Source organism: Crocodylus siamensis, chromosome 10 (genome assembly GCF_052110815.1).
Source record: "Crocodylus siamensis isolate JL-2025a chromosome 10, ASM5211081v1, whole genome shotgun sequence".
Taxonomy (NCBI): Eukaryota; Metazoa; Chordata; order Crocodylia; family Crocodylidae; genus Crocodylus; species Crocodylus siamensis.
In genome coordinates, this window is record NC_143404.1 from 58,552,221 (window position 1) to 58,576,382 (window position 24,162).

General features: G+C 38.0%; 1 protein-coding gene across 11 annotated transcripts in view; it reads left to right on the forward strand.

Moving 5' to 3' along the window:
- NCOA3 (nuclear receptor coactivator 3) overlaps positions 1 to 24,162 on the forward strand; it is a 144,836-nt gene that overhangs the window by 116,611 nt on the left and 4,063 nt on the right. For 8 of the 11 annotated variants that reach the window (XM_090064387.1, XM_090064391.1, XM_090064386.1 and 5 more), the window contains 18 exons: positions 434 to 608; positions 1,824 to 2,012; positions 2,215 to 2,316; positions 3,455 to 3,595; positions 6,005 to 6,152; positions 7,211 to 7,599; positions 7,899 to 8,776; positions 10,669 to 10,804; positions 13,018 to 13,212; positions 13,760 to 13,996; positions 16,069 to 16,195; positions 16,497 to 16,668; positions 16,792 to 16,890; positions 17,902 to 18,198; positions 19,577 to 19,681; positions 20,069 to 20,303; positions 22,161 to 22,335; positions 22,560 to 22,701. In XM_090064387.1, the coding sequence (XP_089920513.1) occupies positions 434 to 608; positions 1,824 to 2,012; positions 2,215 to 2,316; positions 3,455 to 3,595; positions 6,005 to 6,152; positions 7,211 to 7,599; positions 7,899 to 8,776; positions 10,669 to 10,804; positions 13,018 to 13,212; positions 13,760 to 13,996; positions 16,069 to 16,195; positions 16,497 to 16,668; positions 16,792 to 16,890; positions 17,902 to 18,198; positions 19,577 to 19,681; positions 20,069 to 20,303; positions 22,161 to 22,335; positions 22,560 to 22,701 (3,942 nt within the window). The remainder of the gene's footprint in view (positions 1 to 433; positions 609 to 1,823; positions 2,013 to 2,214; positions 2,317 to 3,454; positions 3,596 to 6,004; positions 6,153 to 7,210; positions 7,600 to 7,898; positions 8,777 to 10,668; positions 10,805 to 13,017; positions 13,213 to 13,759; positions 13,997 to 16,068; positions 16,196 to 16,496; positions 16,669 to 16,791; positions 16,891 to 17,901; positions 18,199 to 19,576; positions 19,682 to 20,068; positions 20,304 to 22,160; positions 22,336 to 22,559; positions 22,702 to 24,162) is intronic. The other 3 variants (XM_090064395.1, XM_090064396.1, XM_090064397.1) reach the window with 3 other exon arrangements.

Consider the following 24,162-nt stretch of genomic DNA (forward strand, 5'->3'; position numbering starts at 1 on the left):
AGACTCCTGCTTGCATTGCAAAGCAGTCATGCAGTTTAGTATTCATGGTAGTTCAGTATATTTATTAACTCGAAAAATATTGAAATACTGTTTCAGATCTGGAAATTCATACTTTGATTTCAAACCTGGAAAGTGTCTCATTTTTTCATGGCGGAAAATATCCCTCATGCTCCATTCCTACTTTTTAAAGAATTTACCATGAACGTGTAATCCTGATTTTGACTTCAGCATATTGCAGGGTATGATGATGTCACAGATCCTTTATCATGTGTCCTCTTTCAAAAAAGAGTAAAAAAACAAGAAGTCTGGGTATTGTTGTGGTAGGATCCTAAATGACACTCTATTCCCCACTTAATTTTCAAATTACGTTGCTTCAGAAATTTGTGCATGGCTGTGTATTTATGTATAACCTGTTTCTTGATGTATCCTTTAGGCATTGGATGGCTTCCTGTTTGTTGTAAATAGAGATGGGAACATTGTATTTGTATCAGAAAATGTTACACAATATCTACAGTATAAACAAGAAGATTTGGTGAATACAAGTGTCTATAGCATCTTGCATGAAGAGGACCGGAAGGACTTCCTTAAAAACTTACCTAAAGCTGCAGGTAATCGAGTCCCCAAAATATACAGTAAAATCACTTGAATAGGAACTTTGTGAATGCATTCTTTGCCAGTGCTCTTTAGCAGTGTGGCATGAAGTTGAAAATAGAATTCTACCATTAGGACTACTAGTTAACTATATCCTTTTGACCTGTGTATTCAAAACTGGCATGAGTAAAGTGTAGAAATATATGGTATATAGTTGTAGCAGGATAGATGCCTAGATTTGTGGGAGTCTGTTTACAATTATATGTTTTTGTGTGCTTAGAAATTGGAAGAGGAATGGGTTTCCTGGGTTGGATGGCCTGTTCATAAAATGTTGCATAAGTTGTCTTTATAGTGCTTGATAAAACTGTTAGTAGGTCAACTTCTCCAAAAGAGAAGGCTGAGGGGGGATCTTGTGGCCTGTTATAAACTAGTCAGGGGATCAGCAGGCATGGGGGGAGTCACTGTTTCCCCGAGCACCGCCAGGAGTGACCAGGAATAACGGTCACAAGCTGGCAGAGGGTAGGTTTAGGCTAGATATCAGGAGGCGCTACTTCACAGTCAGGGCGGCTAGGGTCTGGAACCAGCTTCCAAGAGAAGTGGTGCAGGCTCCTACCCTGGGGGTGTTTAAGAGGAGGTTAGATGAACACCTTGCTGGGGTCATTTGACCCCAGGATTGTTTCCTGCCATGGCGGGGGGTCGGACTAGATGATCTGCTCAGGTCCCTTCCGACCCTACAAACTATGAAACTATGAACTTTGTAGTATGCGTCTCCATTCTAAAGTAAATCTTTGACCTTTGCTCTCCTGATGTCCTGTATTCTGTGTTCATTTGTGAATTATCAGCAAACACTAATTTTCAGCTAAAACCTGGCTGTATAACTTAAACATTTCTGGACCATTCAGATTTGAAATCAATTACTTGAGTCCTAACAGAACGTAGATTCCAAGATCGCTTTAGCAGCCACCCACTTTTTTTATATAAGAATGCTGTTTCAGCTGGGTCTTATTTCCCTGAGGTTGAATGTAAAAGGAAGGTGATATTTCTCGGCACTGATCACTGTTCCTGAGATACCGAAGTGAAGACCTATTTAGAAAGCTTCTTAAAATGTCCCAGTATAACTTTTAAAATTTTACATCAAACTATCCCCTTGGTTTCTGGCCTTCAAATCAATCAGTTAAGAATTGAAATCATCTGAAAACCTTTGTGAATATTTATGATTGTATACTTTTCAGTTAATGGAGTTGCTTGGACCAATGAAACGCCTAGACAGAAGAGCCACACGTTTAATTGCCGCATGATGGTGAAAACTTCTCATGATCTTTTGGAAGATGTAGGTAGCAATCAAGATACCCGTCAAAGATATGAAACTATGCAGTGTTTTGCTTTATCTCAGCCAAGAGCTATGATGGAAGAAGGAGAGGGTAAGAAATCCCGTGCTAATCTTTTTACAAGAAAATTGACTTATGGCTATCTAGCATTTGATATATTGTGGGAAGTAGTCTGTAATGTGAAACTATAAGATTTAAATGCAAGACCGTCTTGTCTCAGATTATATCTTTAATTTTATAAAAATGCATTTTTGAATAGGTAAAACAGAGATTAAATTAACTATCTTTATTGCAGATTTGCAGTCCTGTATGATTTGTGTGGCACGTCGCATCACTACAGTGGAAAGGGTATTTCCAACAAACCCAGAAAGCTTCATTACTAGACATGACCTTTCAGGTGAGAAACCTATTTAAGGTGAAAGTCAGTGGTGGTCAACCTTTTGGCTCTTCAGGCTGACTGAAAGACAGGCCAGGCTGGGGTTGGCTCCTTTCTGGGGTTAACAGGATTGGGCCCCATGCTGCCTTGGCCTGGCTCTGCATACCTGATCTAGCATGCAGGACAATGATGTCCAATCTGCCAAGCTGGGTTTGGAAATTTGGCAGCAGGGGAGCAGCTATTTGTGGTGCCAGCAATCACTTACTTGCCAGCAAATTTTCAGAACCATGGGGAACCCAGCCAGAAAGATAACATGGCTCTGTGTTGGATTTGGCCTGTGGGCTGGGAGTTGAGCACTCCTGGTGAAGATTGTAAATGTGTGTTTTTCTTATTCCTTGATTTTTTTGTATGAGGTAAATAGTGGCAAATGAATAGAATATTTGCAGGAAGTAGCCCTATTAATATAGTTCTGTCTTGCCTTGACTTGTATTTGAAAGTATTTTTTGGTGCATCTTTCTCTAATAAACCTTTTAGAAATCATTTTAATCATATGTCCAACTAATAAAAGTTTTCTGTAATATTTTGTCTGTAACGGGCAACAATTGTACTTCACAGGGAGAGAGCTTCACAGGTCATGTCTACACTGCAGACGTACTGTGCTAGGTAGTGGTGTATTCAAACATACTCTGCTGCTTGGTGCAGTCTCCCTCAGCGGGAACTTGGCCGCAACGCCTGACCTAGTTCATCTGCAGATGTGGCTACAGATGCTAGATCTCTGCGGCCCATGTTCATTTTGGCTTGAATTGTAATTGCTAAGCAACTGATTCTCAGTTGTCTTAAGCATCTAAATCCAAAAGCACCCACGATTACTATACACTTTTGAAAATACTGTTATTTCCTCATGGATGTCCCTCTTGGCATGATACTAACCTACTTCCCTTGGAAGCCAAGAACTGATGTTTTGTAAAGCACTTTGAAATCCTTGAATAGAAGTACAGAAGTACAAAGTTCACACACACAGTTAAAATTTGACTTGAGCACCTACATGCTATAGTGATAGGTTGAATATAGTCATAATTTGCAGTCTTTTTAAATACTGTTCTCTGTTTTTAATATTGACGTAAGGTCTCTTTGATTTATCTTTTTTTTCATGTGACAGGTAAACTAATCAACATAGATACAAATTCATTGCGATCATCCATGAGACCTGGCTTTGAAGATATAATTCGTCGCTGCATTCAGAGGTTTTTATGTCATAATGATGGACAGACCTGGTCAAATAAACGTCATTATCAAGAAGGTAGAAATCTCAGATTACAATGTTCAGTATATTGCTTTTCTTATTAACTGCATTCCATGTGTGAAATAAAATCACTCAACTTGGTATTGTACACACCTTTTCATGTTTTAAACCAGTGGAAAATGCTGCGTGTTTTTTTTTTCCCTCTGAAGTTCAGGGATGGTAACCTCCTTATCAAACACTCCTGCACTATAGGAGCTATCTTATTTTTCAGTGTGTTCATTAGTTTTTAAGGTAGCTTTCATGAAAAAGTACTATGTAGCATTCCTGTAGACTGAAATAATGTATTCCTCTTACAAGAGACCTACAGCAAAACAATGGCAGGTTAAGCCATATCTCCATCATTACGAAATTCTAACTTGCTAAGGAACAATTTTCATAAGAGAGAGGATAGCTCATTTGTTAACCTCTCTCAATAAAGGTGCTGCTTGTGATGGTAGTTTTATGGTGGAGACATGTCTTATAACAGAGTAAATGCATATTGCCACCACATTTTATCTAGGTTTATAGAGTGCCGTCAGTTGGTGATGTGTTTTAGTAATCGCTCATCTTTGCTGCATTCAAATAACAACTTCATAAGAAAGATGGTATATAAACAGCTAGGTCTGGAAGAGACCTCAGGAGGTCATTTAATCCCTGTTCAACATATATGATGTTTCCTGTCTAAACTATCCCAGACAAATATTTGCCTAGTGTGCACTTATTAACTTCCAAGGAAAGATATCACAATCTCTCTAGGTAATCTGTTCCAGTGCTTTTAACCCTGCTCATGCAAATTTCTTCCTAATAACTAGGCTGATTCCCAATCAAGCCCATTGCTACATGTTCCCAGGGCCAGATTAAACCTTTAGTGGGCCCTAAAATAACAAATTTGTGGGCCCCTGGGGTGGTTAAGACTTCCCCCCCACTCTGGCTGATGCCTGTGGGGAGTGGGGCTTGGTGCCGCTGCTAGGAAGCAGCTGCAGTGGCAGTGAGGCCAGCGGAGGGGAGGGGAAGGGAAGAGAAGGGAGGTGGATGAGGCCGTTCACACTGCTGCTACAGAAGGAAAGACGGGCCTCCTGCAGCTCAGGGCCCTAGGGATGTGCCTAATATGGCTATGTGTTAATCCAGCCCTGCATGTCCTGGTCTCGGTGAACACAGAAAACTGCCATCCTCTTTATAACAGCTCCTTCTTGGAGTCCCATCCCTAATTATAACAAACAGAAAACCATCTAGTGCTTAAAACTTTGAAAATCCATTCCTTCATGGGGTAAAAACTGAATTCTCTAAATCTGGGGTACTCTCACAGATAAGAGGGGAAAAATATCCAGATATTAGAGAAGACTGAAAAATGAGTCATCTGTACTGCTAAAAATTCTGATACCTGAAATATTTTATTTCTTCTTAAATTGGGATAGAAACTGAAGTCTTTGTAAGTTTTTGGAGAATAAAATATTCCAAAGTATTTAATTTTGATCTTTATTAAAGCACTTTATTTAATCTTCCGTGATTAATTAAAATAAAAGTTGAAAGGCTAGGGTCAAAATTGAACCATTTCAGCTTTACTGAACAAAATCTTGATAATTTACTACTGAAAAATTCAATAACAATACATTTATAAATGCCTGATTTAATACAATTGTCATATTTTCTAGTAGAATTGACAAGGTTCATTACATGCTCATTATTTTTGTACATATGAGCAAGTTTTGAAGACTGAAGTGTCAAAAAATGTATCTAAATTTCTTTGGTTCCAAAGCAGGCCAGTGAAATCCATTTGAAATACATTGGCCTGATTATCAGATTGGCACCAATATTAAGAAAATTGATTGTATCAGAAATAGTATGTTTCAGTGTACCAGTATGTTTCAGTGCTTCCAGCTGCTGAACCTCTGTCCTGCGCGCGTGCACAGTATTCCATTTTATGAAACTGGGGCTTCCGGCATAAGATGTGATTAACTAGTTAAGTAGTAACCTGACCAGGTGTTCATTCAATTAATGCTTCCCTAAAACAGGGAATAAGCCACAAACTTATTTCACCAAAAATGTGCAATAATTTTGTGGCTGATTTGCATCACACTAAATTGAACGTGGCCATCCCCAAGGGGTCAGCTGATCGTAGCTCTAAGCCACAAGAGCACATGGAACCCTTGGCTCCTGTGTGCTCCCACAACTGGGAGCCCTGGTCATGTGACAGGAGCTCCCTGCAGTAGGTGCACATCTGGTCTCTGATCCCACAGTCATGCCTCCCATCATGCCCATGTAGTATGGCAGGAGGCGCGACTGTTTGGACTGTGATTCATATCATGTTGCACCTTTAACTGAACATCTTCCAGAGACCCGGTTATCTTTTTAAAAATATCACGTAGTTTGTAAATTACATTGGTTTTACAATCAGATTATATCTCTGTATTTGTGTTTCTTTTGCAGCTTACATCCAAGGCCATGCTGAAACTCCTCTGTATCGGTTTTCCTTAGCAGATGGTACTATAGTGACAGCACAAACAAAGAGTAAATTATTCCGAAATCCAGTAACTAATGACCGCCATGGATTTGTCTCTACTCATTTGCTTCAAAGGTGAAATCAAAAGTGTTCATCTGACAGATATAAATTTTATAGCTTTTAAAAATGGATATTTGCACTAATTTTTCTTGAAGTTCTGTATAAAGGAAAAATATATGATCTTGCATGAAACTAGAAGGATAAACAAAGAGTATTTTGGTTATAAATAATAAGGACCCATTAAAATATATCACACTTGCAAATGAAATGGTTTTAGAGTCACCAATGGTAAGATTATATATTTAAAAGGAAGGGTCTGGTCTTATAAGCATGTTTTATTCTACTGCTCAATCCAATCTACTAAAAAAATAGCTAATTGATTCCCCACCCACCTTTTGTATTGTAATTTGGTAGCTATGTTATCCTTTCACTTTTCTCTAGGTTTAATACTTCTAATGATTAGGCTTGGACAGATAGAAATACTCAGTTAATACTTGATCTTCCTGGCCACCTTCTTATTGGAGACCAATTTAAATGCAGACAAAATGAACTCAATGTGACATACGTGACTTGAGGAGTAGCAAGTCCAGCTTTGCCTTAAATAGCACCTCCTCTGATTTTTATTGTTGTTGATTGCAAGATTAATTGAAATGGCACTTGGGAAGGATATTGCCTGCGCCTGTCACTACAGAAGTGCTTCCAGCTGCTGATCAGTGAACAGTTAAGATTGTTTGTGGCAACAGTAAAGTGTTCTTCTGTGACAACTAGAGTGGTGTCACGAATTCTCTCAGGGAAGAGAGGGGTATGAAAAGGATGTTGTTCAAAATAGTAAATGTATATAAAGCTAAATTATGGACAAAGGTATAAAATTATTTAAAGGGGTAAGATTTTTTTTTTTCATGAATGAAATGACCTTTGCTCCTTATAAAATGGTGTGATTTGAACAAGCAGGATGGCAGCTCCGTATATCAAGTTTAGTGTGACCTTTTTGGACATATCTTAAGACTCTCATATCTTAAGGCTACTCTTTTTGAATTACTGTTATTAAATATCATTATCTTCTGTATGTGAGACTTGATTATGAATAAACTTAAACTTTTTATTTTCTTTTGGGGGGGATGCTGAATTTACAGAGAACAAAATGGATATCGACCAAATCCTAATCCAATGGGACAAAGTATCAGAGCACCTACGGCTGGAAGCACAAATTCAGTTGGTGCTATTATGAATATGCCACCAGGTCAAAGCATGCCAATACAGAACAGGAACTATGGCATGGGAGATCCCAGTGCAGTAGGTCAGATGAGCAGCACTAGATATGGAGGTCCTGGTAATATGGGACCGATGAACTCTGGACCAGGAATGCAGTCATCTCCTTTTCAGAACAACAATTATGGGTTAAATATGAGTAGTCCACCACATGGTAGTCCTGGCTTGACTTCCAGCCAACAGAATTTGATGATTTCCCCTAGGAATCGAGGGAGTCCAAAAATGGGTTCACATCAGTTTTCTCCAGTTGCAGGTATGTTGTGATAAAAACTGCTTTAAAAATTTTCTTTCTCCCTTTCTTACCTGAATTCTGCTATTTTCATTCTTTTATTACATCTGCATAGTGCAACTTGCATGTAATATAGCTAAAATTATCACAGGTGATTTATATAAGGTAAACAGTTTCATGCTGCTGTATATCTTATTTCTGCTATTTACATTCTCATTGTTCATGTTTAAATAGACTTGCTGTACAATATTTAATTAACAAGTAAAATCAAATGTAGATAAATTCTGTAATCTAATAACTCTGTTCTGTACTACATGATACAGGTATGCATTCTCCGATGGGATCCGCTACCAACACTGGCAATAACAGCTTCTCTAGCAGTTCCCTTAGTGCTCTTCAAGCCATCAGTGAGGGTGTTGGCACTTCCCTTTTATCAACACTTTCTTCACCAGGACCAAAACTGGATAATTCCCCAAATATGAATATAGCGCAACAAAGTAAAATGGGCAACCAAGACTCAAAAAGCCCTGTCTTATATTGTGAACAAAGTCAAGTGGAGAGTTCCATGTGTCAGTCAAACAGCAGGGACCTCCTTACTGATAAAGACAATAAAGAAGGAAGTCTGGAAGGGTCTGAGAGTCAGAGGGGACCATCTGAAAGCAAAGGTCACAAAAAGCTCCTTCAGTTACTCACATGCTCCTCAGAGGAGAGGGGCCATGCTACATTATCAAATTCACCACTGGACTCTAATTGTAAAGAATCTTCCACCAATGTTACAAGTCCCTCAGGAGTCTCTTCTTCTACATCTGGAGGCGTATCTTCCTCATCAAACATGCATGGGTCCTTGCTTCAAGAGAAGCACAGGATTTTGCACAAGTTGTTGCAGAATGGTAACTCTCCAGCAGAGGTAGCCAAGATCACAGCTGAAGCTACTGGTAAGGACACATACCATGAGTCTAGCAATACAAATCCTTCTGGAGAAGGAACTATCAAACAGGAGCAACTAAGTCCTAAGAAGAAGGAAAACAATGCTCTGCTCAGATACCTGTTAGACAAGGATGATATAAAGGATCCCCTTTCAAAAGATATTAAACCTAAAGTAGAAAGTCTGGACAGTAAAATGGGACAATGCAGTAGCTCTTCTATTTCTACTTCAAATCAAGAAAAGGAGATTAAAGTAAAAATTGAGCCAAGTGAAGAGGTAAAGTATTTAACATAACAGGATTTTGTCAATGTATTCACCAGTAATATTTTTCTTAATAGAGTTTAACAGCTCATAGGAAGAACTTTCCTGTTTCTCTGAACATTTCCAAGAAACATAGCATGGAAGCATGCTTAGGTTTTCTAGTAGCTGACAAAGCAGAAATACATTGAACTACAGTATGTTTTGTAATAAAATGAGCTGTGTTGGAATTCTTTGAATAATATTAGCATTATAATATCACCCAGCTGAAAACAAAGCAAAAACAAAGTATGCTTAATGTATTTAAAAACAAATATTTAAAAATCACAGTTTAACAAAGCATATATTTATTTTATGGCTCTTTAGGAAATGATGCTGCTTACTGACTCCTTAACTTAATTAAAGTTGCAGTTATAGGGCATACGACAATGATCAAAAATGAAAAGTATTAACTATGTGCAGTTCATTTAAAAATGGTTGAGCTTCCCTTCCCGCACTAGATATACACAGATGTTAGTCATTTGGTTTTTCTCGAGTCATTTTTATTTGTATTTGTGTGAGAGGAAAATAGATTGTCTTGATTTTTGTACAGAAAGTACATAATTCACTGCTTACTATTTGATTGTGTTTATTCAGTACTTAAAAAAAAAAAAAAAAAAAAATCTTCAAAGAGTTGAGAAGAAAGTACCTTAACATTGAGTTGCATGTTCAAACAATCATTAAACATTTCAGGTCACTTGAGGATATTCTTTGCTTGTTGACCTCTGTGCTAATGTGAAAACCCAATGAGAGCATGATAAATGTTCAACTATATTGGAATAGATGCTTCTGTAATCGAGTTAATTAAATTTTGATTATGATTTTCAAACTATTTTGCATAGGATCGTTCCCCACTGAAGTCAGCAGTGCTTCTGGGCCTTTCAGGGTCTATGTGAAACTCCCTGGTAGAGACTGTGTTGTCTTTATATTTTTATACAAAGCCTAGCTCATTTGGGGGGCTACTGCAATATAAATAAAATTGATAATTGGTATGACAGCATTTTCATCTTTAAGTTTTTAAAAGAATTTTAATCTGGCTAATTGTACAATAATTTTCTGTTTGGTAACTACCAATTGAATATCTTATGGCAGATGTAATTTTCCATGCCACATTTATGTATTTAAGTAAATAAATAATGCCAGGTACCATCTAGCATTTTAAACTTTTGTTTCCTGTTTAAATTCCAGTTGAATGCTAAAAATGATTGAATGTTTTCTGAGGGAAATTATAGTCAACTGACAGGTTTATTTTGTTCAGTTGTATGTGATATAGGGACAAATTGAAAAAAACAAAGCAAACAAAATGCAGTTTCCTAGAAAATGATTTGGTTGCTTTGTACATGTCATCACTATGATTCAGTTGTGCAGTAGGTTACTTTTTATATACATATACATGTACATACATGTTGTTCCGATTATAAATGGCCCGTCTTTTTCATCCAAAAGAAACATAAAATTATATATGATTTTGTCCATAGGTTGACTTGCTTCTGGTCCCTGATCACCTTGATTTTTTTTATACTTGTAGCATTTTTGTGCGTGTAATAAATACCAAATCACAATTTTTTACAGTTAAGTTTTCTTTCAATACTCATACATTTTGAGGCCTTTTCATGGTTATTTGTAAGGAAAATAGCAGTTCAACTTTTGTCCTTAAATTTGACTTGTCCAAAACCTACCAAGTAAAACGCACTACTCAAGCACTGAATTAAGTTTGAAATATTCTTTGGAAGTCCCAATGCCTTGTTGAGAGATTGGGCGTGTCTTTATATGAGTAACTAAACGTATGGCATGTGAGGCTGGTGAGGAGATGGGGGATAAATTATATGACAATAAAGAAAGTTTTCTGTTTTGTTTTGTTTTTTTTCCAGATGAGTGGTGACTTGGATAATTTGGATGCAATTCTGGGTGATCTGACTAGTTCTGATTTTTACAGTAATGCTATTTCTGCAAATGGGAGTAATCTTGGAACAAAACAAGCAATATATCAAGGAAATGCTCCCCTGGGTGAGGAAACTCACTTAATTATATCTTGGTTTAAAGTTGGAGCTGTTATGTCATGGGGTCTAAATGTTATGCACATTTAACTCCTCCTTTGCTCAGTAAATCTGAGACATTTCACTCTAGGAAATTGTTCCACAGGAAGAAGTTATATGCAGAGGGGCTGGTTAGCTCTTGATAGACTATATTTGTATCCTTAGTGTGAAGTGTCATGAAATATTGGGAGTACCTGATATCAGCCAGTACCTGATATTTTTTTCCTTTGTCAACTTGTATAACTTCTGGATTAATTCTTATCTGCATATCTGGCTTTTGGGCTTTGCCAGAGAGCTGTCCATATTTTAGCACTGTTTAAAGGTCTTTTATATGCTATATAATTATGTGAGGATAATTTAGATTTACTTTCCATGGTATCCTTTGTATATCTAAAACATTACTCTGGAAATGTACATTTTAAGAGCAGTTGGAAAATATTTTTCTGTAAAGTTTAAGGCAATTGTAAGCTGAAAGAAAGAATTACATTCCTTGCAGCTGGCTAAGGACATAATGAAATAAACGGCAAGCTTCTGAATTAGTTTGATTCCTGGGGTATGCCTTCTTGCTGGCTATCCTTGCCTTTTTAATCTGTCTTGGTTTATGGACACCATAATGATAAAACCATGTAAAAACATTAAATGCATATACTTCTGCCAGGTAGGACCAGTATATGGCTAGAAAGTTTTTTCAAACTTTTTAGAAAAATATCAGTTGTTATAACCAAATCTTTCACTGAAGTTGGCTTTTTTCTTCAAAACATCAATTTGTGCATTTCAGGTTACGTAGGTGCCACATGGGTATATATTTCCCCACACAGGTATCTATCTGTATATTGCACATGTGCACCAATGGCCACCACAAAGGGTAGGAGTGTGCAAAGTGGGCAGTATTTGATTTGGATTCAGCCCAATTTGGGGGACAGTGATTCAGTTCACTGATTTGGACCACTGTCCTGATTTCAGTTTGGCTGAATCTGAAGATTTGATTCTGATTTGGAGAATCAGGAATTTGGCCATAGACTCTGCTTTATATGTTTTTCTATGTACCTCGAGGTCCCCTGTGCACTCAGTGGTAGACCTGGAAGTAGACCAGTAGTACTTCCAGGTAGTAGACCAGAAGTACCGCCCGCCCCTCTGGCTCTGTGATTGGCCACAGGGGGACACCAGGTGCCCCCCCAGACTCAGCAGGCACCAATTGCTGGAGCGGGGGGGGGAGGGGAGGGCCCCCATGCACTTAGTGACAGATCCAGAAGTGGACTGGAAGTATTTCTGGTTCGCTTCTGGGTCTGCTGCCAAGTGTGTGGGGCTCTTCCCCCTCCCCCCGCTCTTGTGGGATGCTCCATCCACCCCATTATCTCAGCATTCGTAAGCTGCGCCTGGTACCTCGAGGTACGTAGAAAAAACATCTGAAGCTGTGTCTATGACCAAATTGTCAAATCTCTCTGAATCAAATTGGAGTCTTGTGATTTGATTTGGAGAGATTAATGGGTCTCCTGATTCTATTTGGATTTAGCCTCCAAATTGGGCTGAATCTCCTCTGAATCAAATCAGTGACTGAAGCTTCGAACAGCCTGAATAAAGGGGAAGTAGTAATGGAAGGGCGTGTCTTTTGAATGAATTAAGTACGTACAAAGTATACAGTGAGATAAGGAAAGGTCCGTTGAAGACCCTAGTGGGATTAAAATGTTTGAAAAAATTGGTAACTTTCTAAGGATGAAGCAATTTGAAACTTTGCTTGCTGTTGCTGAGTCATTTGTGCATGTTATTGAAGGCTAGTAGTTTCCATATATACATGTCGAGAGACGAGCAGTACATTATATAAAACAATATAAGGACTGAAGTCCAAATAAATATTAAGAAATGCACAGTTCTTGTACATCAACCTTCAGTACAGTTTTAGGCAAACGGGTAGTGATTTGATCCTTGGTCTTAACTGAATATTTATGAGCGTATTGCATGTAGGACCAAGAAGTTGCATTCCTTTGTCTATTTAAATGTGTAGCTATTGATATTCTCCAACTCTGTGATCTGTATAAAAAAACAACTAAATCAGGTAACATTCGTGGCATGTTTAAATGTGCAATATATTTCTCTGTAAGTAGGTGTAACTTTAAGTCATCAATGGTATATTTTTTTCCTAAGTTAAGGATGTACAGTTCCAAGCATCTTTTAATTCTTTAACAGGTATGAGAAGTCCCCAGTCTGTGCAGGCTACCCGTCCTCCTTTCAACAGAGCCATGTCTTTAGACAGCCCTATACCTATGGGTTCAAGCCCTCCAGTGAGGAGTGTCAATGCATTCTCCATGTTACAAAAGCAAAACATGATGGGTGGGAATTCAAGAATGATTGAAAGCCAGGAAAATTTTGGAGCAAACATAGGTTTGTTGATTTATATACAAAAAGATTCATTGTAACTGTGAAATGATTAACTTCAAAATATTTTGAGATGTTAAAATTAGTTTAAATAAAAACCTGGGCGCATAAAAGTGAGGCATGTTAATCTTGTACAGTCAGCATCTGAGTTATCAAAATGACTTCCAAGTGACTTGTTATCCATAATTTGAGTTATTTAGGCTATAACTACATCCCATCCAAGTGTACTCTTGGGATTTTGTCTTAAAAAAAAAAACCTATTTGCATTATTCAACTTTCTTGAAATACTAAAATGTGGTGGTGTTTTTTTAATTTGAAGAGGCATGTCCAGGTTAGGGAATGCCAGTAATTGGTGTTAATAAATGTGACTAGATTAATAAACTTGTAAAATGAAATAAGGTTTAATGGCTTAATAGTAGTTTAGTAATTTGCTCTCCTGCTACTGGAAGTTGTCCCTTTAGGGTAAGGAGGCAATATAAATGGTTCCAAACCAAAGCATACATCACATGATCTCCAGGAGAAATTATGATTTATATGCTCTTCATTGTACCAGGTGCACCCAACAGAAGTATGACTATGAATCAACATCCAGCAGGTGACTGGGGCTTACCAAACTCAAAGGTTAACAGATTGGAACCTACAAGCTCCAATTCAATGATGAGACCAGGAACAGATTATAATACTTCCCTTCCCAGACCAACAATTGGTAGCTCTGTGCCTGGTTTGCCCATCCGATCTAATAGCATACCTGGTACAAGACCAATTCTACAACAGCAGATGATTCATATGAGTAAGTTTGTGTCTTTGGGTGTTTTTTTACATTTGTATAAATCTACTTACTAAATTCTCGATGACTTCTTGATCAAGTATTCATAATAAATGTACTTTTAGGACTCGTGCAGACATTCTGTCTCTCCCGGGAGAGTCGCTGCTCTCCCAGGAGAAACCATGAATATGCAGAGGTTCAGGATTTTTCCTGACTAAAAATGGCTGCTCTAGGAGAAAAATGTCTGGGAACAACCAGGGTTAAATTAAGTTTAGGAGAATTTCTCCTGGGAGAATGAATGTCTGTACATCCTGATGCTACTGTGAGCAGTCTGGGTTAGCCAGTCAGGGCTGTTCTATGCACTGCTGCCATCTGTTGCCAGGCAGATTAAGGGAGTCTGCAGAGTATACTGAGGTGTTGCACAGGCCTCTCCATCCCTGGCTGTACCGTGTCAATACTATAAGCTCTCCACCCTTAAGGGTCTCAGCATTCAAATGTCTGTACACGTGGGGTTGGGTAAGTTTTTCTACCATGTGAACAAACCTGGGAGAATTCTTCCAGATTATTTGAATGTGTGTATGCACGCAGCCCCTAATTTCAGTATCACACTGTCTTTGTACCTAAAGACCACTTTTTGTGGGTAAGGACTACAGTAATCTCTGGCTAATTCACCTGTGGGATAATTCACTATTACAACTGAACTCACTATTATGATTTCCCACCAGTGCTCCTGTGTCCCCCTAACCCAGCTAAATTATTAGGGGTGGGGGAGACCACAATAATTTAAAATCAAGGGATGTCATGTTGCATACTGACAAGCCATTAAACCTTGGTTATATTTTCATTGCTTATGTTGGTGGTGTCATATTTTCTGTTATGCAAAATAAGTTATAGTGTATTTATATTTACATAGCTATACTGAATCACCACATTCTTTTTATGTGGAGGCTTCTGCATATTCCCACTTCTTGAAGCACATGTTTTTGTTGGAAAAGTTCCAGGAGCTGCTTTATGATTAGTTATGGGTTTAAGGACTTTTTGCCCAGAGACTTGGTTTGAATAATACTGTTTCATAACAGATTTATTTAGTTACTAGTAATAGTTGTTTCACTAGTGTGTAGATAGTTGCTAGGTAGAATTGGTTTTAAAAATCTTTTGCCAAAGGAGTGTCAGGTAAACCATACCATTAATGTACTAGTTCTGTCTAATGCCTGTGTTCATATAGAAGGAACTGAGCTACATACACAGTATATAAAAAAGACTAAGTTCGAAGTGTTGATATGTCTAAGGTGCTATTGAAAACTTCTGAACTATTTTATAGCTGTTGAAGATCAATACAAGGGATCTTACATTGAGTGTATTTTCCACTCAGCACATCTCTAATTGGTTTAGACTGATCATTGAAACCGACTATGCTTTGCTTAGAGTGACAGTAGTGGAAAGTCTGAGGGGCTTACTCTATTAGGACTAAAGCAGAATGAATGATGTATGTCTAATGTTTTTGTAAAATATTTAGACTGCTCCCTGGACATGCACATTTATTTACACGGACTATCTCTGTTTGGCATCCATATCTGTGGTTGTTGAGAGGACAATTCCAAAGTCCTTTCTTTATTAGAATAGCTCATCCCATCTTCCTTGGATTGTATTGCCAATTAATTCTTACAGATAAGAATACACAGAATTTGGCTGAGCTTCAAACACCACCCACACGGTAGAGAATATTTAGAGCACAGATCAAATGACGTGACCATCAAATTGCTCAGTCCAATGAAAGCAAAACTGGGTAGTGTGGAAAGGTGAGTGGGTAAAATTGAATAAAACACAGCATACTCATTTCAAGGGTTGAAGCTAGAAATTAAGGTCCGAAGCCAATAGATTTGGGTTACTTTTATATCCCTAACCTGTGCCTACTTCAAACTCTGTGTGTACGTGTACAGTGTTTAAAACATTTTGATTTAGTTAAGACCATCCAAGTTGTTGAAAGTAGTAGCATAACATGTAATGATCTGTAAGAACACTTGCATCTTCATATACCCTTCTAGGAAAAATGTTTGTTTTTAAACCATAGTAACATTATACACTTTGCTTTACAGGGCCCAATGAGATTAATATGGGTATGGGAGGGAATCCTTATGCACAACCAGGACCACCTAGCCAGCCAGCATCGTGGCCTGATAGCATGTTGGCAATAGATCAAGGATCTCGAGGTTCACAAAACAGGTAGGTTTAAGAATAGCTGAAATCTAAGCAGTTTGAAGGGAACTCCTCATTCCCACCAGAATTGTTTAAAAACTGCAATATTATTCACTGAAAGAGGTGACTTTTGGTACTGCTAGTGCTCTAAGAGTTGGTCCAACTCGCACATGTGCACACCCACCCACCTATCAACTGTGGATCAGTGCCTCTACATAATGCTAGCACTACTTGACTGGTGCTCTGACTGTATACTTATATGTAACTTATATGAAAACTGCATGGATGTTTTTATAAGTACTTAATGGCTCAAATATTTCAATTGTAGACAATTGGTAAGAAGTTCTTTGGATGATCTCTTATGTCCGCCTCCTAATGTGGAAGGCCAGAATGATGAAAGGGCTCTTTTAGATCAGCTGCACACACTGTTGAGTAACACAGATGTCACAGGACTGGAGGAAATTGACAGAGCATTAGGAATTCCTGATCTTGTAAATCAAGTAAGTAACAAGATCCTTTTAGCCATTTGTTTTGTGGTTTCCTGATGATCTTGGCATGTGGAATGAAAATCAATAAAGGTCTGGCACCTCCTTTCCTTCCTTCTCTCCACTTTACTCTTTTAGAACCTTACTCTCTTTGAACCTTACTCTCTGAAAACCACTAGCGAGCATTCCTTAAGCTTGGTACGAAAAGCCCTTGAAATATACTTTTATAAAAATGCCGTAAGTAAGAAGACACCATATGTATGTATCAGAAATTTAATTCTCACTTCTGTCTTGCAACGTTTATGGATGCTGAGTTTTTTTTTTTATTTTACTTTTATTAGCACAGTGACAGCAGAAGGGCTGGGTGGTTCAGGCACTAAGGCGCACAGTCGACAGCCCCAAGGTCGCTAGTTCAAGCTATAGCAGAAGCGCTTGTGGTGTGGCATGTCAGGTTCCGATAAATCTGTATTCTGCTAAACACCTTGTCACAAGGGCGTGAAAAAAGAAAGGTGACAGTGAGTTTGGATTCTTCTGACTCATGTCAAGATAGCAATTTTACTAGCAATGATATAGAAGCCCAAAATAATATAGCATGGCTTTCCACTTTCAACTTGAGTTTGCATGGCTGGAAATAAAAAACTTAGGAAAGTCTTTCTCACTAGGAGGGCAGCAAAGCACTGGAACAGGCTACCCTGATTTAATTGTGGACTCTCCATCCCTGGAGGTTTTTAAGACCTGACTAGAGGCTTGGTTGGGATGATCTACTTGGGGATGATCCTGCTTTTGTGAAGGGCATTGGACTAGATGACTTCCTGAGGTCCCTTCCAATCCTAATTTTCTATGATTCTATGAAATCAGGGCAGGGGATCTTGTAAAATGAAGATGCTTGATCTTGAAATCGGAGAATAACAAAAAATGTAGTTACTTTTTACAAAGTCATTCTTCAGTGTGTAACTAAACTTCAAGACCTAAAGTTTATGATCAGTTTTTTTTTTGTTGCTATTATTGTATTTAACTATTGTAAAACAGCTGAGGTGAAAAGTCACTTCTATTAGTCTTATTTGCCTTGAAACCAGAAAAAGGAAACTAGTAGCCCACTAAAAGCATACTGCTCTGTTCAAGCAAGAATCATTAGTCTTCAAGGATGATCACAGCCTGTGTTGATTTTACAGTTATTTCAGCACTTCCTGTTTGTGAGAGTATTTTAAATCACAGCATTTTTCTTGGCATTCTTATTGTCTGTTAAAGGGGCAAACTTTGGAACCCAAGCAAGATACATTTCAAGGTCAGGAATCTGCAGTTATGATTGATCAGAAGCCTCCATTATATGGCCAGCCTTATCAGGGACAGGGGACAGCAGTGCCAGGAGGCTTTAGTAATATGCAAGGACAGCAGCCATCTTTTAATTCAATGATGAATCAGATAAGCCAACAGAGCAATTTTCCACTCCCAAGTGTGCATCCTAGAGCAAGTGTGATGAGACCCCGAACCAGTACACCAAAGCAACTCCGAATGCAGCTCCAGCAGAGGCTTCAGGGGCAGCAGGTAATCTTTTTGCTTTTGTATTTACACTTTATGCCTTACTCCAAAGACAGAGTATATTATTTTAGTGGAGAGATCCATACTCATCTTACTTCAAAGGAATAAGGTGAACATAGAAATTGATATTCCAGCTTAAACAGGGGTCCATCTAGTCAAGTCATCTTAACAGCAGCTATTACAGGAAAGTGCAAGAAGTTTTGAAAAGAAATTTTGGAGACAACTATAGAGGAGTTATTTTTTTTCTAAAACCCTTCAGTTAAATGATTGTTTAGGCCCTGAAGCATAAGAGCTTACCCCTTCCAAATTTTTACTATTTTAAAAAAATACTGTTGAATATATTCTTAATATACAGTACATCCATGTTTAATGTCTTGCTTTTGTTCTAAGTCTTGTTTAAGCTGTCGGGCACAGAGATGTCTTCTGCAAGTGAGTGCCACAGTAAATGCTACTGGATTTTGCTTTTAATAAATATGTGGTATTTCATCTTATTGGGAAATTAATCTGCTGAAAAACCCTAGACTTTCTCACAAATAAAAACTCAAATGTAATGTGATTATCATTAAATAAATAACTGGTAGTGGTTTCTAAAACTGTTTTGTTTTCCATATGAATCTGATCCATTGTAGGTGCTATGGTAACAGGCATGCTATAAGAAACGAGATAGATTTTATGAATGTGGTAAAGGTTTTGCTTTCACAAGGATGTCCCTTGGTTTTGACTAAAATATAAATATCCTTTTTTATATAGGAAACGAATACATTTTCAATAGTGAAAGTACTGGATAATTGAGGGAATTCTTATCATCGTGGTATAGGCATAAGAGGGTGGGGAACAGATGTCCAAGTTCTGAATAATAAGGAATATCAGACCATTGAGGTTTGGAGAGTTAAGTATAATGTAAAAGAATGTAATAGTAAGTGCTTCTTACCCCTAATCTTTCTTCTTGAGCAGTGTCATAGTATTAAATCAACCTATAGGTTTATGAAGCAGCTGTTACGAACTTTCTTTTATTATAGTTTTAACAGAGATGAAAAAGTTAAAGCCTAGTTGTTGGATAATTTGGGATAAGCAGTACAAGAATCAGCAATTGGTTTGTTTAAGCTTTGCATAAAGTGTTGTTACCAGAACTTTGTGAAGGTCATTTAATACCAGGCTGCTTAATATATTGTGTGGGTGGACTTCATCTTTAAACCTGATCAGAAGTATGTGCTTCAGATGTATCTAACAAAGTAAAAAACCCACTAACCACTGTGGTTTCTGGATGCAAATTAAAAAATGGGTTTTCAGAAACTTTTTTTTTCCAATAAGGAGTTTGCTGTAACTTAATTTAGCACCTGATGAACTCAAAGCTTAATACATTGTTAACCTGTCTTTCTCAAAGTTTATGAATCAGACTCGTCAAGCACTTGAGATGAAAATGGAAAATCCAGGTGCTACTGTTGCCCCAGTGATGAGGCCAGTTATGCAGCCACAAGTGGGACCACAGGTGAGTAATTATCACATTCACTCTTCAAAAAACAGAATGCTTGAAAGCTGGTAGGCTACAAACATGTTTTGCAGAAATCCCTTTAGAATGCAAGCCTTCACTCGGTTCCTTAGGATGTTGTCTTATGCACTGAAAAATGATTCTTGCTTTATCTGTGATAATTCTGAAATTGCCAACTTATGAACACTAACTAGCACCTGTATTCTATTAGGCTATGCCACAGATGCAGTCTGCCAGTGGTCGTATACCCATAGGAAAAGAACAGGAGCAAGATACTGCAATGCATTTCTTCTTTATCATTTGTATATTAGTGGAAGGTTGGCATGAATTCAATTTTACGTGTAAAATCTCTTCTAACGTGCTATTTTTTGTTCATTTGTGGGATAGCAGCAAGGTTTTCTTAATGCTCAGATGATGGCTCAGCGCAACAGGGAGCTATTAAGTCATCATATCAGACAGCAGAGGATGGCAATGATAATGCAACAGCAGCAGCAGCAGCAACAACCTCAAGCCTTCAGTCCCCCACCAAATGTGACTGCCTCAGGAAGCATGGATAGTGCTTTGGCAGGTCCCCCGATGGCTCAAGTTCCTCCACAGCAATTCCCATATCCACCTAATTACGGTACTAATACTAATGTCTCACTTCTTTGTCCTCACTCATCCTGTTTTCCCTTCTTCATTTTTATTGATCGTATCTACCTATACCTAAATATTCCAGATAACGTTGAGATTTGGGACAGGTGGTTGTGTCTGTGTGGAGGGAAGGGAGGGATGGAAGACTAAGCATATCCTGAACATATCCCATGATTAAATGATACTAAATAGGGTTCTTTCTGTTAAGAATGCAGGCACCTGTATACTTACTGATCCATAACTTAAATTCATTTTTCATTTCAGCTATTCTCTTGACTCTGCTTGTCAGTCACCGATAAAACAGCAATTTGGTTATTTCTCAAACACATTTCTATTCTATTTCATATACATGTTTCTATTATGTGAAAATCCAGTATCAAATATTCAAAACAGAAGCGTTCACATTTTCCTTGTTTGGTTATTTTCCAGTGACCACAATTGCTGTGCAGTGCTTTCTACTCTGGCTGCTGTCTTTTAAATCACAGCTTCAGTATTCCTTAAACTACATTTACTAACTGGAGCTAAGTTAGAAAGTGCAGGATGGCTGAACTCCTGCAGGCAGTAGGAAATCTAAGTCCAGAGATTTTTAGGAGGAAGGATGTGCATGTAGAAATGACCATTCATAACTGTAGCTTATTTATATCTTGGGCTAAAACTTTCATATAGTATTTTTCAGACTTGACCATTAATTTATCCCATAAAACTATACTACCTTATTAAAATGTTTTATATAAGGCTAAAGCATGGTAAAATGAGCTCTTAAGAAACTTGCTGTTTGTTCAGTATGCAGTTAATTTGTGTCATTTTCTAGTGCATCAGTCCATTACTCTGATTTCCCACTTTCTTGTTTTGGTACTTTTTTTCATCCGAATGGTTCATTTCTACTTGGCTTAGCATAGAGCTATTATTTAGCAGTCCATTCAAAGAAAACAGTGGAAATATATTAGAATTTATGTTGTACTTGTATGTCACTGTCATGCAACTGTCCTCAAAATCCAGTTTTGAAATAGAGATGTCATCATTGTGAATGTAAGACATAATCCTAAATCCATGTTCTAATCTTTTTGCTGTAAAACACTGCAGCAATTTTAGTAGATTCTGCAGTATTCTTTTCAGTAAACAATACCATACTGAGATTGATTTTTGTGGACTCGTCTAATATGATGAGTCAGTGAGATGTATATTATTACAGTTACTGTTAACCCATTGTTTAAAAGAATCTGGCTCATGAATATCCATGATGCTGTAAAATTATACTAATGAGGACATTTTAATTTATATACATGAGCTGTGAGGAAAATATAAAAAAGCTCCTATCAGAAAACACTAGTACTTTTCTAGTATTGGAAGAAAACTTCCAAACGTTGATGAAAACTTGCATAAAACCGAAAATATTTTTTGTTCATAAATACGTTGTACTCTGGGTGAGATGTACAGACAGTTTTTGTTGCCAAGGTGTTACCTTTTTCCTGCTGTTTTGTATAGCTCATTAACTATAAAATTAAGTTTTATAGTTCATAACAGCTATTTGCTATGGAATAAATTCTGGCATTAGGCAGGGATTAAGCCACCCTGTCATTTTGCCAAATGATATTTTAGGCAAAAATAAAATGTCATTTCAGCATAATGTAGTGTGGTAGTGAATTTCAAAAGGTAGGGCAAAGTAGACTAGTGTATTGCCCTTAAACGTTTGTTTAGATCTCTGAGGTTTCAGAATTTATCACCTTTTAATTTGCAAACGCATGTTGTATTTGAATTTTTTTTTTCTCCCGTCAGTGAAAGAAGTTGAGACTTAGACTTCCTTAAGATGATAATTAGTGGCTTGTCTATTCTTTGTTTTGCAAAGGAATAAACCAACAACCGGATCCTGCATTTAGTAGGGTGTCAAGCCCTCCCAACCCAATGATGTCCTCAAGAATTGGACCTGCTCAAAATCCCATGATGCAGCACCCTCAAACAGCACCAATGTACCAATCCCCTGAAATGAAGGGCTGGCCATCAGGAACCATGGCCAGGAGCAGGTGAGCATAATTTAAGATGTTTCAAAGGGGCCTCATTGCTGGAAGCGCTCATCTTTCAGAGAAGTGGGGATGAAATCATAACTCCATTAAAGTTGGTAGTTTTGCCATTGCACATGCAGGAGGATTTGTTCACTCCTTTCTTGTCTTTATACTATACCAGTCCCTTGTAAAAGGTTGTGCAATAAAATACTAATGGAACGTTAATTGTTTTTTCTATGTTCCAGTTCTTTTTCACAGCAGCAGTTTAGCCATCAGGGGAACCCTGCAACTTACAATATGATGCACATGAATGGTACCGGTGGCCATATTGGACAAATGAACCTTAATACCATGCCTATGTCAGGGATGCCTATGGGCCCAGACCAGGTAAAAGGATTGCAGTGATTCACCCTGGTGATAGAACTGTAGAGAGTCAGAGGCCTGGTCAACTCCCAAAAGTCTAAACGGTTATAAGATTCTTTTATATTTTCTATTTCCTCCTTCCCCAGTTAATGCATTGTGGTATCTCCTTCCTTGCGTACGCTTGTTCTAATCTCCCTGGCCCCCAAGCAGTTTGTGTATCTAGTTGTATTTTTGCCTCAATAGGTTCTCCATCTTTGCTGATATTACACTAAAACAATGCTGAAGCTGGGCAGTGCGTTGTGGATTAACTGCTATTTTTCAAATAGTAGCGTGATTATGGCTCGAGATGCACAAAGAGTGCTTCCATGCAGCTAAAGCTGGAGAAGTGCTAGAGGCTAAAAAATTGAAAGCAGCAATTGTACCTGTTGAGATTTTTGTCAGGTATCAAAGGACATAAAAGGCAATGAGAAGGGGGGGGGGGGGGGGGGGGGGAGGGCAAAGGAAAATTTGTCTATTACCTCCATGGAAGAGGTGAACAACTACTGGATGATAAAAAGGAGGCAGCTCCACTTTCCACCAAAAGCTTAATCATAACCAGCTGCTTGGCGTAATGTAATATTCACAACAAGATGGTAGGAAAGCAAACATTAGTTTCTCTTTCCCTTAAAAAGAGGGTCAAAAGCAAGACTTGGGGGACTGAAGACCAGTCAGCCTAACCAAATGGAAATATACTGGTGTTTGTATGCACTTTAAGGGCATTAAGGTAGTGATGATGAACAACGCGGACTTGTCTAGGTGACCCGATCTAAGTCCCTTCTTTAATGTGGTAATTGGCTTAGTGGTTGTGTGGGACAATAGTTGAAGTGATATTAATAAGATCTTTGAGAGTCATGCATGACACTTTTCATAACCAAGCTAGAGAAATGTGGCTTATGTTAAATTACTATTAGGTTTGAGCACAACTGGTTGAAAAATAGTAGTTATATTGAATGTGGTCCCAAAAGAGCTTGTGCTGGATCTAGTACCATTCTGTATTTTTAGTACTGGTTGGATGACAGAATAATGCGTACTCTTGTCAAATTTGTGGATGACGCACAGCTGGGAGGGACTGCAGGCACTTTGGAGGAGAGGATTAGACTTCAAAGTGATCTAAAAAAATTAGATGGTCACAAATTCAGTAGACGGCTGCAATATATAGAAACTAAGAAGGAGAAATCAATCCGCAAATAAAAAACAAAAGCTGTCTAAGAGGGCAGCGTTACTGCTGTAAAGGACCTGAGGATTGCAGGGAAGCATACACTGAATTAAGTCAGCAGTACGATGTATCTGGAAAATGGAATGACTTTCTGGGATGGAAGACACTCCTGTTAATACACAAGATGCAGGAGGTAGCTATTCCACTGTATTCCTCATTGGTGAGGTCTCAGCTGGAGTAGTGTTTAGTCGTGGGTACCATGTTTTAAGGAGGACACAGATAAATTGTGG